Genomic DNA, 12,745 nt, shown 5'->3' with positions numbered 1-12,745 from the left:
TGTGCTTTCTAGGTTACAAGTTTCCCAAAGGCAATGATCTTGCTGCCTTCCACTCAGTCCACACAATGCCAGAGTGAAATGCACATTTACAATAACAACTTAATTATTCTACATCCCTCTGAGCTGTGTGATGGCCTGTTATATAATTGCCCGTAATACAGAAACCTATATAAACCTCATATAAACCCTTGCAATAAATGGAAGCTTTTATTTGACCTAGAAATAAATTGCTTATTTACTTCACCTTTCTGAGAGGAAAAAAGCAAACCATTTCCCTGCTAGTTCAAAATGTAAGTCATTTCACATCAACAACATTGCATTTTAGCTTGTCATTTTTATTGTCTTCAGAATCAAGGTCTTTTTTTTTTTCTTTTTAATGACACACAACAAATACTTTGATATAATCTAAGATAATAAAATAGTTGAACAACTTTGACTTCTTAAGATTTACATTTATATAGAAACAATCTGTGGGGGTGCCTCACCTCAAAATGAAGGTGTCTAAAAACAGTGATTCATCAACATTGCTTTAAATATTTGTTTGATTGAAAGATGTGTATTTCATTCCCAACTGAAATGTATTTCCATGCAGTTTCCCCTGGCTCCAAAGCTTTAGGCCATGGGAAGGTGACCAAGAAAAAAAAAGAAAGACTACTCTTCTCTCTTTCCTTTCCTAGTGTGAAGGACAGTGGCTGGAATAGGGTAGTTCCAAAGCCAGGAAGAAATTAATTGCACACCTCTAGTCCATAAGCGCCACGGTCACTCCTAATCTCTACCCAGCACTGCCTATCTGGGAAGACCCATCATGATGGCACAGTGCATGCTGGTCCCCAACTATTTCCTCCACTAATCTTGTCAGTTCCTATGGAGAGTCTGTGACAATAAATTCTCTCTAAGGGCTGCTCCCTTTGTCACCGAAGTCCTGGCCTTTGCAGTATGTCATGTGGATGCTATGTCTTAGTGCCCAAGGAGAGTCCACAATCTCCTAAGAAATGCCTCGCCCACCCTCACGTTCCCAAAGTGCCTAAGCATGAAGCCCCCACTGAGACAGTGTTTCCACAGAACACCTCCCCAAAGGTGCCGGCTCTGGCTTAGATCATCCCATTGATCTTAGTCCACTCGTAGATGTCTTGTTCACACACTATGTCGGAGTTGATGAGCAGGTATCTGTCACCAACACAGAAGTGCTTCTGACAGGCAGCACACTTGAAACACTCCAGGTGGTACACTTTGTCCTTCACCCGCATCGTCATCTCATAGGCACGGATCCGCTTGTCACAGGAAGCGCAGAGACCATCTTGACCAAAAAGCCTGGGGCAAAACAGGGGGTAGAAAAAGCTGAGAGATGGAGCAAGGAAAACAAACAGAAGGGATTGGAGGTTTGGTTGGCTCTGTCTATCAGGATTCCACAAAGCCAGGAAAAGCTGGACCTAGTCAGATACAGTGGCACACATCTGTAATCTCAGTACTCAGGAGGCTGAGGCAGGAGGATGGCAAGTTCTAAGCAGAACTGGAATACACAGTGATATGCTATCTCAAAATAAAAATAAAAAATAAAATAATAAAAAAAAAGCTGAACCCAGATGACAGCCCACAAATCTTTCCTTGAAAGCAGAGAGGGTAGGCTGGGTAACAGTGTGGCATTTTGTTTTCTGGTGTTCCTCTCTTCCCTGAGTCTTTCCTGCTTTTATCCATGCCTCTAGGCTTCGTGGACCAGCTATGGAAGAGATGCACTGAAGTGACTTGTGACAAGAAGTTAGGCATACAGTACATGTCCTTCCCCAGAGGAACTTTCTCAGTAGAAAGTAGGACCTGGAGGGGTAACTCACCAGGAATGCAATAAAATGGGCGTCATTGTGAGCTCCCAATTTTATAACATCAACAGACACTAATTTCACCCACTGGGAAGTGTGCCTTGAGTCATCTCTCTCAAGCTGCAAAGTCCATGTCCACATGACCATTCATTGGAGCCCCAGCTGCCAGGAGACAGGAGTATCCCAGGAGACACGTGGTCCCACTAATCATGCCTCAGAGACCCAGAGGACAAACAGCATCTCTCCATGATGCACAGAAGATCTTCATTCATGCTCCTCCTGTCCCCCTAGCCTGGCTCTCTGGAGAGATCACTTTGCTCACACCTAAATCAAGTTTCTCCTTAGCCACAGTGCATCAGCCACTTAGGCTACATTTCGTGTGGGGGTTGGGAGAGGCGACTCGGTAGGAACCAGTGCAGTGGTTCTCAGTGAGCTGGTCCAGGGACTAGCAGCATCTCAGTAGCATCCAGGAACTTGTTAGAAACACGAATTCTCAGCTATCCCTATACCTGATGGAGACACACAAGAGAAGGCCCAGCAGACTGTGTGCTAATGAATCTAACGACGGCTAAAGTTTAAAAAGGAGCCTGCCTGTGAGAACAGAAGAACACCAGGACAAAGGCCAGAAGGTGGATTTGGATTTCTCCGAGCCACCCTAGTGGCTACCTTGCTCTGGTGTTAGTGCAACACCTAGGGCGTGTCAGAGCATCAGAGACCAACAACCGAGCCAACACTGGCTACGTGAACACATCCCAAGGGTGCTCCCAACTGCTGCTGCAGGGGCATTTTCATGTGGGGCTTGGGACACAGCACGTCAGCTTGTGGCTTCCACATAGAGCCTTTGTGACCATTTCCGGTAAATGCGTGTTCTCATGAGACGTTCTCAGCAGCTCACAAAATGAGAGGATCGACTGGTGCATCCTAAGAGGCTATAAGGGGCGTAAAGGCAGTTACCAAAGTTGGCAACATTTGACCAGAACGAACGGCCTATAAGAGGGGTCTGTGACCAGAGGGCAAGCCCAGCAGCAGCAGGGGCGAAGTTCATCTCTCTTCTGGATCCCACTTCCTGTGTGGGAAGCAGACTCATCGGTGGCGGAGAACACTATCCCCCCGGAGCAATGGTGGAGCTGAGGTAACTGCCACACTGGAGGTCACAGAGCAGAAAGTACGTTCTGGCGCCCCGACCTCTCAGTGAGTTAAGTTTGGAGCTGAGCAGAGACACATAACCGAGAAAACAGTGTGCACGGAATGAATCCGACTGCCTGAGGTGTGAGATCCTTAAGGAAGGAGGGAGCTTATTAAAGGGAAGTCAGGAAGCAAATTACCACACATCAGGCGGCTAATGAAAGGACAAAGGACTAACGTTTTGGAGATAAGCTCAGGTCCCAGAGTCACCTCTAACTAGCTAGGTGACCTGAGCGAATGACATGTCCTCTCCAGGCTTCTGTGTCTTACACTGTAAGGCCAGGAGTAGAGGCAAAGGTCTTGGCAATCCATTCCAAACCAGGAACTCCAAGATGCTAATAGTAACGAAAATAAGCCAGGACTTGACACTTAACGTGTGTACTAATCCCTGGCTCAGAGAATCCGCCGCCTTGGGCGGATAGCCCAGAAGCAGACCACAGGCGAGGATTTACATTCAAGTGATTTATGATGTCCTTGGGGGAGTGGGAAAGAGGGAAAGGAGTGGAGCAGCAATCTCAGGGGGCACAGACTCAGAGGGAGCTTTGGCCCCATGTCTGGGGACCCCTGAAGTATAAGTCCTATCTCCACGGGGCTTTGCAATCCCTCTAAGCTGCAGGGATTTGGGACTCCCCTGAAATATGTGTCATTGGCACCAGGGTCTGGTGAGGCTGCATATTTCTGGCTACAACAGGTGCTGGCAAGATGTAGAGCCAGTTGTTGAAACGTTATAGGCTAGAGGGGATTGCCCTATATAAAAGTTCGTGAAAACTGGATCCATGGGGATCTGGGCTGGGCACCTACGTAAACAGCTGCATACAACGCAATGTAACAGTCGCAGGTTTGAGCTGAGGGCCCGGATATTTGAGGTTGAATGTCTTAAAAGGACTAGAAGGTAGTTGACCATTCAAGAATCATGGGGAGAAGCTGTTCTTGAGAGAGCGACTGGACCTCACTGGAGGACCACTGAATCATTCTGAACTTACCCTGTGAAATCAGCACCAGATATGCCAAAGAATTGAAGTAAACAAGCCCACGGCTAATGGACCATCCCTGAAGATGAAAAAGAAAAAAAAAAATCCCTCCTCTGTCAAGAGGTGTCAGCAGCGCCTTAAGCTTTCTGCTGCCCATTTTAATAACAATAATATAAATATTAAAGGGTGGCTGAGAACGTCTGCACTAATGCAGAGTTAATTAACATGTTGCCTGGGAATGTAGCAGGGAGAAGAATTATTTCGTGTCACCAAGACACAAGTTAATTAACACTGGGCTCTCCCAGACTATTTTTTTCCTCTCCTTTTTGAAAATGGAAAAGATTAACACGCCCAGGCAGCGCTGCCTTTCTTCCTGAATGTTCTATAAAACCGTGGAGATAGGGAGGAATCGGCTCTTTTGACCTTACTGTATCTGACTTCATTTAATAAGATTCAAATGATTGGACAGGGATGGAGGCAGGGCCCAGTGGGAATCATTTACCCAGCTGCTTTCTGACTGATTTGGCAGACCTGGGGTGAGTAAAACCAGGTCTGTATTTATCTCTGTTCTATTTTCTTATGACTTAAAAAAGAAAGAAATTCAACAAAATTGTAGTCAGACCTACTCGCTCTCTTTTCTTTTTGCCAAAAAGCCACTGAATTTACAATGATTTCCATCGAAGAATGCAGGCATGTAAAAGCGAACTCAGTCTTCAGGGGACCAGATAAGCTTCCTCCGACTGCAGAATTAACCAGCGGTTTTGTTTTTATTTCTCATGTGCGATGCCCTGAGAACAAGTACAGGATGGAAGAGCCACCCCAGCAGCCGGGGGCACTGGAGTCTGAAAGAGCTTCTTCCACGGCCTAGATGGTCCTAATACACCAGGGCTGCATGCCGGGTGGCCCCTCTGCCACAGTCAGCAACAAAGAACTGGCAGCTCAACAGCTGAGTGGATCCGACAGGACAGGGCGCAGAGTTACCTCCAGTGCTGATGGAGAAGAAGCTAGAGATGCCAGAGCATGCCAGGCAGACACCCACTGGGTGCCAGCACGCTCACATGGAGGAGGGTATGCCCCAGGTCAGGAGAAATGTTCCTGCCTCACTTGACCTTGTACACATCCCATTTCACCCTTCCACGCTCCCATCTCCGTGTCCATTATATTGGAAAATAATTTGCGACATCAGCTAGCATCTATTTCTTCAGCCATGTACCGACTCAAGCACTTCATTTGTATTATTTTAACCTTAGAAGTAACTACAATCACTACCCCCATTTTACAGCCAGGATATAGAGGCTTGTGTCCCTTGCCAAGGTCATAGCACTAGGAAGCAAGGAGGCTATGACGACTCAAACCTCCTGACTCCAGGGCCTTCACCCTTTATAGCTACTGAATGCCACCTTCTGGCTATGAGACTCAGTGCTTGGAGCTCATTAGCAAGAAAAGATGGTTATTGTAAAAGTCCTTATCAATAATATTGGAGTCATGAAAAAGAATAGCTAAATATATGCATATGTTTATTGGGTATTAAAATGAGGTCTTAAGAACCCACCCCGAAACTTATAAATGAACTCTCGCCCTACCCCCAGCTCCCATGTTTCCCCATGTATACTTCCCCACACCCGATCCTTTGGTATATCCCCAGAATTTTGTCCTTATTCTGAATTCTGTGTTTATTCTTCTCTTACCTTTAAAGACACTAGTGGTTTACCACACAGGGATGTATCTCTGCGAACCTGGCTGTAGCGGAGGAAGAGCTCACAGCTCCTGTGCTGAGGCGGCTAAGGCTCAGCCTCCATGGCCTAGCCTCCTTGGGCAAGCACCTCAGGGCCAGAGCAGGAGCTAGAGACCATGTGTTCAAACCCAGATGGGCCCCAGCAGTGTGACGAAGGTACCTGAGATAGTCTCTCCTGCACAACTTCCGTCCCAGCTTGTAGTAAAGGCGCCGCCCCACCTCTCCCAGCCGGCACCCACAGAGGTCACAGCTGAGGCAATCCTCATGCCAGTACTGGTCGATGGCTTTCAGGAAGTAGCGGTCCCCTATGTTCTGCTGGCAGCCGCCACATGTCAGCAGGGATGGGGGTATCTGCAGCACCTCATCCACTGGTTCCCTGAGGAGGAGGAGGAGGCCAAGCATTAGGGATAAATAAACTCACAGAAGAAAGGCAAGGTCCAGGGAACAGCTCTATTCCAAATGGGGGACCTCACTCCACTGCCTTCCATCAATTCTAGGAGAAAGGACTCCCTACCTCATACTGCAGAGACACAGCCAACCTCGAATGAGGATGGGAGGGAGCAAGCTAGAGAGAGACCCTAACATTTGAAAATTCAGACAGGATACCTGAAGGTGTCCAAGGCACCTGCAGGTGGCGCTGTGCCCTTGGCAGTATTCCATCACTGTTGTGGGCCCCTCGGATCTCTTTCACCTTTCCCCTCTCTTCTGTCTTCCCAGATTTCCCTCCTTTTCTTCTTTGGTACCCAGGACATAAGCACTGCCAAACCCCAGAGAACATACTTGGGACCAACGGAGCTGCTCACAGTCAAAGCATCTGATGACCCAATGGGCTAAGGATCTACGATAATCTGTTGAGTTCACGCTGCTGCAGCCCTTTCCAGTGCACAGACTCAAAGGGAGAGAAGGAAGGAGAGAGCAATCAAAATTGTATTAGGTTGCCTTCTCTTCCCAAACTAAAAAATTCCATCAATATCTAATTATTTCATTTGAAATTCTGCATGAATCTTTGGCTAGAGATTTTGCTCTATCAGAGGTCCTAGGTTCAAGTCTCCAGTACTACCTAAAGTGGGGATTCAATCCCAGCCAACCCAGAGGTGGAAGCTGGAGGATCAGGATCTCAAGCTCATCATCAGCAAGAGGCCCAGGGCTACATTAGACTCTGTCTCAAAACAACAAAAGAATATTAGATCTGAACGAACCTTTGCAAAGAAACCTAGAATACAATACTGCTGTTAAACAGATAGAGGACATCGATCAGATTTTTCTTTCTTCACATACTTCTTTTTTTTTTTTACAATAGTAAAAGTGTTTTGAATAAAGTTAAATTAGTAAGGAAAGTGGAGAAAGAGACAAACAACGGTCTCAAAGAGATTGAAAAGCGATTAAATTGATACCAAAATCTCAATCTAGGGAGTTAGTTCACAGTGAGCTGAAGGATGTGTCCTTTTCCTTTAAAGGATGGCTTCAGAGGTAAGGCTGCTTGCTGTCAAGTCTGATGATCTGATGTGGATCCCCGGGATCCACAGTGTGGAAGGAAAGAGCCAATTCTGGCAGGTTGTCCTCTGACTTCTACTTGTGTACCCATGCACACAGACACAGACAGACAGACAGACAGACAGACAGACACACACACACACACACACACACACACACACACTAAAATAAATGTACAAAATTGTTTTAAAGTCATACATAGGGCCTTCTGCTTGCTTCACTTTCCTAGAACCTAAATACTTCTGTTTTTAGATAAGAAGAAATAACTTTTCTGAGAGAAAATGGACGTGGAAGAAATGATTGCGACATCAAATAGACGGCACAGCTTAATGCTTGCTGATTTGTAATAATTAACCAGTGCTCTCTGGAACCTTATTCAGATAAAACCTACTTTAAAAAAAACTAGTTGTTTTGCTGTTGTTGTTGTTGTTTTAATTTTAAAAATTGGATTTCATTCCTACTGTGAAATGCCCAGTGGGGTTCTCTTGGGTACCCTGGGGTGATAAGTCTGTTCCTCTTCTTTTTATTTGGCACTTTTACCAAGTGACCTTGTGGCCTAATTGGCCAGTACCCATGAAATTCAGCCCCATTATAATTAGGGACAGTGAGGCTTGGGGAATATTTATTGGGCACTCCAACACCTTCATACCATTAAGCATCCACGGTAAATATTTAGCTAAATGCTAACGCCAAATCCACCATTTTTGCATAAAACATAAGATTACCTTCTTTTAGAACCAGGAAGTTTGAAGCTCAGACCAGTTTCTTTAAGGAAAAAGAACAACAACTAAATCGAATTTTGGGGGTTTTTGTTTATTTGTTTGTTTTCAGGGCTTAAGATCAAACCAGGTCCCTACTCGGGTTAAGCAAGTGCTCCACCACTGAGATGTATTTCTCAGCTCTTTGTGTTTGCATTGTTTTTAAATTTTTATTTTAATATGTCCGTGTGTAGGTATGCACACATAAGGGCAGGTGCCCCAGAAAGCTGCACGTGTGCACATGAGTGTGCATGTACACGCACAGGTCATAGGACAACTTTCAGGAGTCGGCTCTCTCTTTCTATCATGCGAGGCCTGGGGATCAAACTCTGGTCATCAGGCTTAGTAGCAATCATCTCTAGCAGCTGGGGCAGCTTACAAACTCTTTCTTTCCTTTTAAATTCTAAGACAAGATTTCAATAAATTGCCTAGGCTGGACTGGAACTTTCCATTCTTCTGCCTCAGCCTCTTGTGTGTATAGAATTATGGGTGAGATGGGCTAAGACCTTATATAGTTTTAATAATACGTTAGAGTCTTTGTTTCTATAGGGTATATGGAAGCGTTTCCATCCTATCTGAGAGTTAACTAAGACCCTTGGCCTGTTCAAGCACACCAATTCAGAATCAACTCTCTTCTTTTGCACAGCTCATGGTCTTACTTCAGGCTTTCAAAAACATACACAGAACCTCCATCATGCTCGATGCTAATGTTATTACCAGTCAACTTTGAAAGAGAAGAAATTGCACTTATCTGGAAGAAAACTCCCCAGAGTTAAAATGACCTGCAGGAAGGCAGGCGGGATCCCCAAGTGCCTGGTAGAGGACATCTAAGCTCCTGGATTCTGGCTCCCTGTGTGCACACTGCCTTTGCATGTGCCTAGGCAAGGACCGATCTGTATTTGGAGAGGGGATGGTTAAGACCCAAGCTGGCTTTGAGCAAGCACACAGTGAGGCAGCTGCAAGGTGAGTGAGTTACACTAGAAAAAGACATGATTATCTGAGAGCAGATAAGGGCCGGGCAAGACACTGGCTCCATCTATCTCTCTGTAATTAATGATGATGTGACATTATCTCTGATGAACAATTCAAGCCAAAGACTGAATGAGAGTCACCTTAAGTTAATATTTGACTTTCCTGCCACTAGCCTATCCTGAACATGATATCAGAGTACCCTGGTAGCTTTGATTTTCAGCAAAATTTCTCAGCAATTTCCCAGAAAGAGGGGGAAATGTTCTGTAGACATTTCCCACCTGGTTGTCCATGTTCAGTTACAGCCTTCCTACTGGGCACATATTGTGGGACTATCAATGGACTTCCTGGACTAGGTGCTCACTATTACAGCCTTAGGATACCTTTCTGTGTTCTAGTCTCAGGGGTTAAAAAGGCACAGACTTTGGAAAGAGAAAACTTCCTTTACAGAACTCAACCCTCAGGCTGGAGAGATGTCTCAGCCATTATGGGTGTTTTCGGCTCTTCCAGAGGATCCAAGTGAGAGTCTCTGCATCCAAAATGGGTGGCTCACAACCACCTGTAACTCCAGCTCTAGGGGATCCAACACCTCTGGCCTCTGTGGGCAGACACACACACACACACACACACACACACACACACACACACACACACAATTAACAATAAAAATCCTTTTTTTTTTTTTTTAAGGAGCTGAACTCTGTAGATTCAACTTCTAATAAAGTGGCTAGGTTGTGCTGATAGGAAAGCAATAAACACCAGTTTGTCTGGCCTGCTCCTTTACCTGGAGCATGATGTCTTGTCCGATCTCTGCAAACTCAGAGCTCAGGTGTAATGCTAAGTTTATTTTTAAAAGGGAACAAACTGTAGACACCGACTTGTTTTCTAAAGGGTTGTTATTTTTCTCCTGAGATTTTTAGGAAGCTGGTCTTTATGTCAACAAATCTAGGTCCTTTCTGAGCTGGTGTCTTAACCTTCAAGACTGAAGAGTGATGTTTATATTCTCGCTGGATCGTGGGACTTCCTGTGTTTTATGAGAACATGCTGGGTTTTTATGCTGCTGACTGAGGGTAAAACCCAGGTAAATAAACACCACAGAAGGCTGAAATGGAAAGGGGGGAGGTGAGTAGGGGAACTTCAGCAGGAAAGCACAATTCTTTTAAGGCAGGAAAAGAAAAAAAAGCCACCGAAACAAATGCTCCTTAAAAGCACAAATGGACAAGTCATTAACCAGCTCCTTTGGTCTTGTGTTAACAAATCCCTTCAAAGGATTAGATGGAGACTTCAAAGGAATAAAAACTCAAAACCAGGCAGCTAATGACTCTTAAAAGGGCATTTGCGTGGACAAGAAAAATGATACCTTAAGCATTCCTGGCTGCCCTTGTTAAGGCTAGAAAATGGGCTGGGGTATGGGCTGCGAATGGGGGATGTTCTTTGCAAACCAGCGCAAAGCTCAGAGAACAGACAGTACAAGCTCATTACAGCTCCGGTTCGCTGACCCCAAGCCCTTCTGAGAGTTCAATGGGATCCTGCTCCCCAGAAAATATACCTAGACAAAACAACACATACACACACACACACACACACACACACACACACACACACACACACACACACACACACCAAAAATAAAAAAATAATAAAAAAATTAAGAAAAAACCGCCACCAACAAAAAACCGGTGCACTAACTTTCGAGGTTCGCATGCCCACACTAGAAGACTCCGGGGAGGGGCGAATATGCACCCGGAGGAACTCCGAATTAGCTATTTTAAAAGTCTCCGGAGGCCTGAACCAGTTCCCAGGTGGACGGACGGACCCCATCAATGACCGCAGCCGCTCTACTCGGGGCTGAGTAGGAGACCGTCTGGGACCCTCGAACGGTCTGTTGGAGTGTCCCCTCTTCCAGAGGGACAACTGGACAAAGAGAAAGGGAACCCAAAGGAGTGACGAGGGAGGAGGCAGAATCCCCCCATCCACTCTCCTTGCACTGCACCTGCGCCTCGGAGCTCCAGGTGCCTGCTGCTGGGCAAACTTTCTGGCCCGGGTGAAGGTTTGGGGAGCTTTCCAGATAGCCCAGAGCGGCCCGCAGGGTCGCGGGACCGACCCCTGTTACTGCTTCCGCCGCCCAATCCCTCTCGGTGTCTCCAGAGTCACCCGAGAGGCACGGGGAGCCCCTGCGACACCGAGGGACCAAGGGCACGCTGCGGGCGCGTACCTGAAGCCAGCCCCTCGCTCCTAGCCTGGGACCCGGTGGGGGGAGGGCGCGGGCACCGAAGCGCCACACTTACTCGGACGGGTCCAGGCTCTTCCTTTCGATGGCCGAGGACATTGGGGAGGGAGGCGGCGTGCCGGGTGGCGGGGGCGCTCCCTTTGTGGCGCGTGTCTGGCCGGCTGCCTGGACTCGGACCCCCTCGGGTGCTCGGGCGCCGCCGCTCCTGCGCCTCCTCTTGCTCGGTCGCTCCGCCGGCGAGCTCGCCCCTCCACGCTCAAGGACAGTCACCGCGCTCCCTTCAAACGCCAAAGAGAGAGAGCGAATCAGCCGGCTGCCCGGCGCGCGGCGGCCGAGGCAGGGGGCCGGGGAGCAGCCCGGCCTCCCACCGGCGGCTGCGGCAGCTGCCGCTGCCCAGGACTTAACCTTCCATCCCGGTCCCGCTGCCGTCACCACAGCCGCCGCTGCCGCCGCCGCCGCCGCCCGGTCCCGATCGCGCGCAGTCGCAGGCTCCGCCCGGCCGCCCCGAGCCCCTCGCACCTTCGCCGGGGTCGGGGCGCCGAGGGCAGAGAGGGGGCGGCGGCCTGGGGGCGGGGAGCGGACCGCGCGACTCTCCCCGGGCTCCCTCCTCTCTCGCGAAGGTCTATTTTCGCTCAGCTTCCCTCTGTCTCTGGTTTCATTTCCTTTTTCCTGATCACGATTCAAATACAATAGAAGGAAATCACATTTAAAGAGACAGCTGCCCGCCCCCTCCCCTTTTTTTCCATTTTTTTTTTTTTTTTAAACGGGGCTCCTGGGGATTAGCAATCCAAACAGCAGCAGCAGCAGCACTGACTTAGCTTCTTAAAGGGGCCCCGCTTCGGAGACTGCAGTCTCCCCTGAGCACCTCTCCAGGGGCAAGAAGCTGTGCTGCTGCTACTAATTCGTCCTTCTCAGGGTCCCCTTCTTCTGCCTTTCCCTTTTGGTTTCAGACTGAAACCAGCCGCTCCAGCGGGAAAGAAAAGACAAGAATGTGAAATAAGCACCTGCAGAAACGCAAGCGTTCCTAGTGCCTGGCCCGAGCGCGCTCGTCTTGGGTTCGAGGTCCCAGGTCCACGGGTCGCGATGCTCTGGGATGCCGGGGACAGCGCGGCTCTGCTGGCGGCGAGCTTGTGACTGCGACTGAGCTCCAGAGAGGGGACGCGAGCTGTGCGATCAGGCCCCTCACGCGTCGTCGGGTGCGCCTGAGCAGTGCTAGGGGCAGCTAATCCCGCGGGGAGGGTGGCTGGGAGGGACCACACTGTCCGGGTCTCCTCTCCATCTGCTGGCCACAGAATTCCCTCCCTCAGCATCTTTCAAAGAGCAGACTCCAGCGCTTCGGCTTGCCCTCTCTGTAAAGTGCCCGCAATACTCGGACCAGAGGAAGTGCCTTTCCAATAATCAAGGATCTTACAGTTATTACTTAACTATTATTTTACCCTATATAAAGCAACGAAAAAGGCAGGCTTGATCTGGAGTTCAGGTTTCTCCTTCAAGCATGAAAGCAAGTTCTAGACGGAGAAAGAAATACAGAAGGGAAGAAGAGGACTCTAGCTAGCCCCTTTTCCAGGGAGAAAAACTTGGGTTCCCCT

The 12,745-nt window shown here is 48.1% G+C and overlaps 1 protein-coding gene across 2 annotated transcripts; it reads right to left on the bottom strand.

Annotated features, from left to right (window-relative positions):
* Positions 1-314: 314 nt before the first annotated feature.
* Positions 315-12,321, bottom strand: Lmo2 (LIM domain only 2). 2 transcript variants are annotated; one of them, XM_037205058.1, is made up of 4 exons: positions 12,161-12,321; positions 11,215-11,434; positions 5,866-6,081; positions 315-1,311 (listed from the first exon to the last, which is right to left on the bottom strand). In XM_037205058.1, the coding sequence occupies exons 2-4, from the start codon at positions 11,253-11,255 to the stop codon at positions 1,092-1,094; spliced, it is 477 nt and encodes a 158-aa protein (XP_037060953.1). In that variant the 5' UTR covers positions 11,256-11,434; positions 12,161-12,321; the 3' UTR covers positions 315-1,091. The 2 variants fall into 2 exon arrangements, with proteins under 2 accessions (XP_037060953.1, XP_028733741.1); XM_028877908.2 differs by lacking the exon at positions 12,161-12,321 and adding an exon at positions 11,562-11,671.
* Positions 12,322-12,745: the final 424 nt, after the last annotated feature.

This window comes from Peromyscus leucopus, chromosome 4, assembly GCF_004664715.2.
Source record: "Peromyscus leucopus breed LL Stock chromosome 4, UCI_PerLeu_2.1, whole genome shotgun sequence".
NCBI classification, from domain to species: Eukaryota; Metazoa; Chordata; class Mammalia; order Rodentia; family Cricetidae; genus Peromyscus; species Peromyscus leucopus.
Note: the sequence above shows the minus strand (reverse complement) of the source record. Positions and strands in the feature narration are given on the sequence as shown.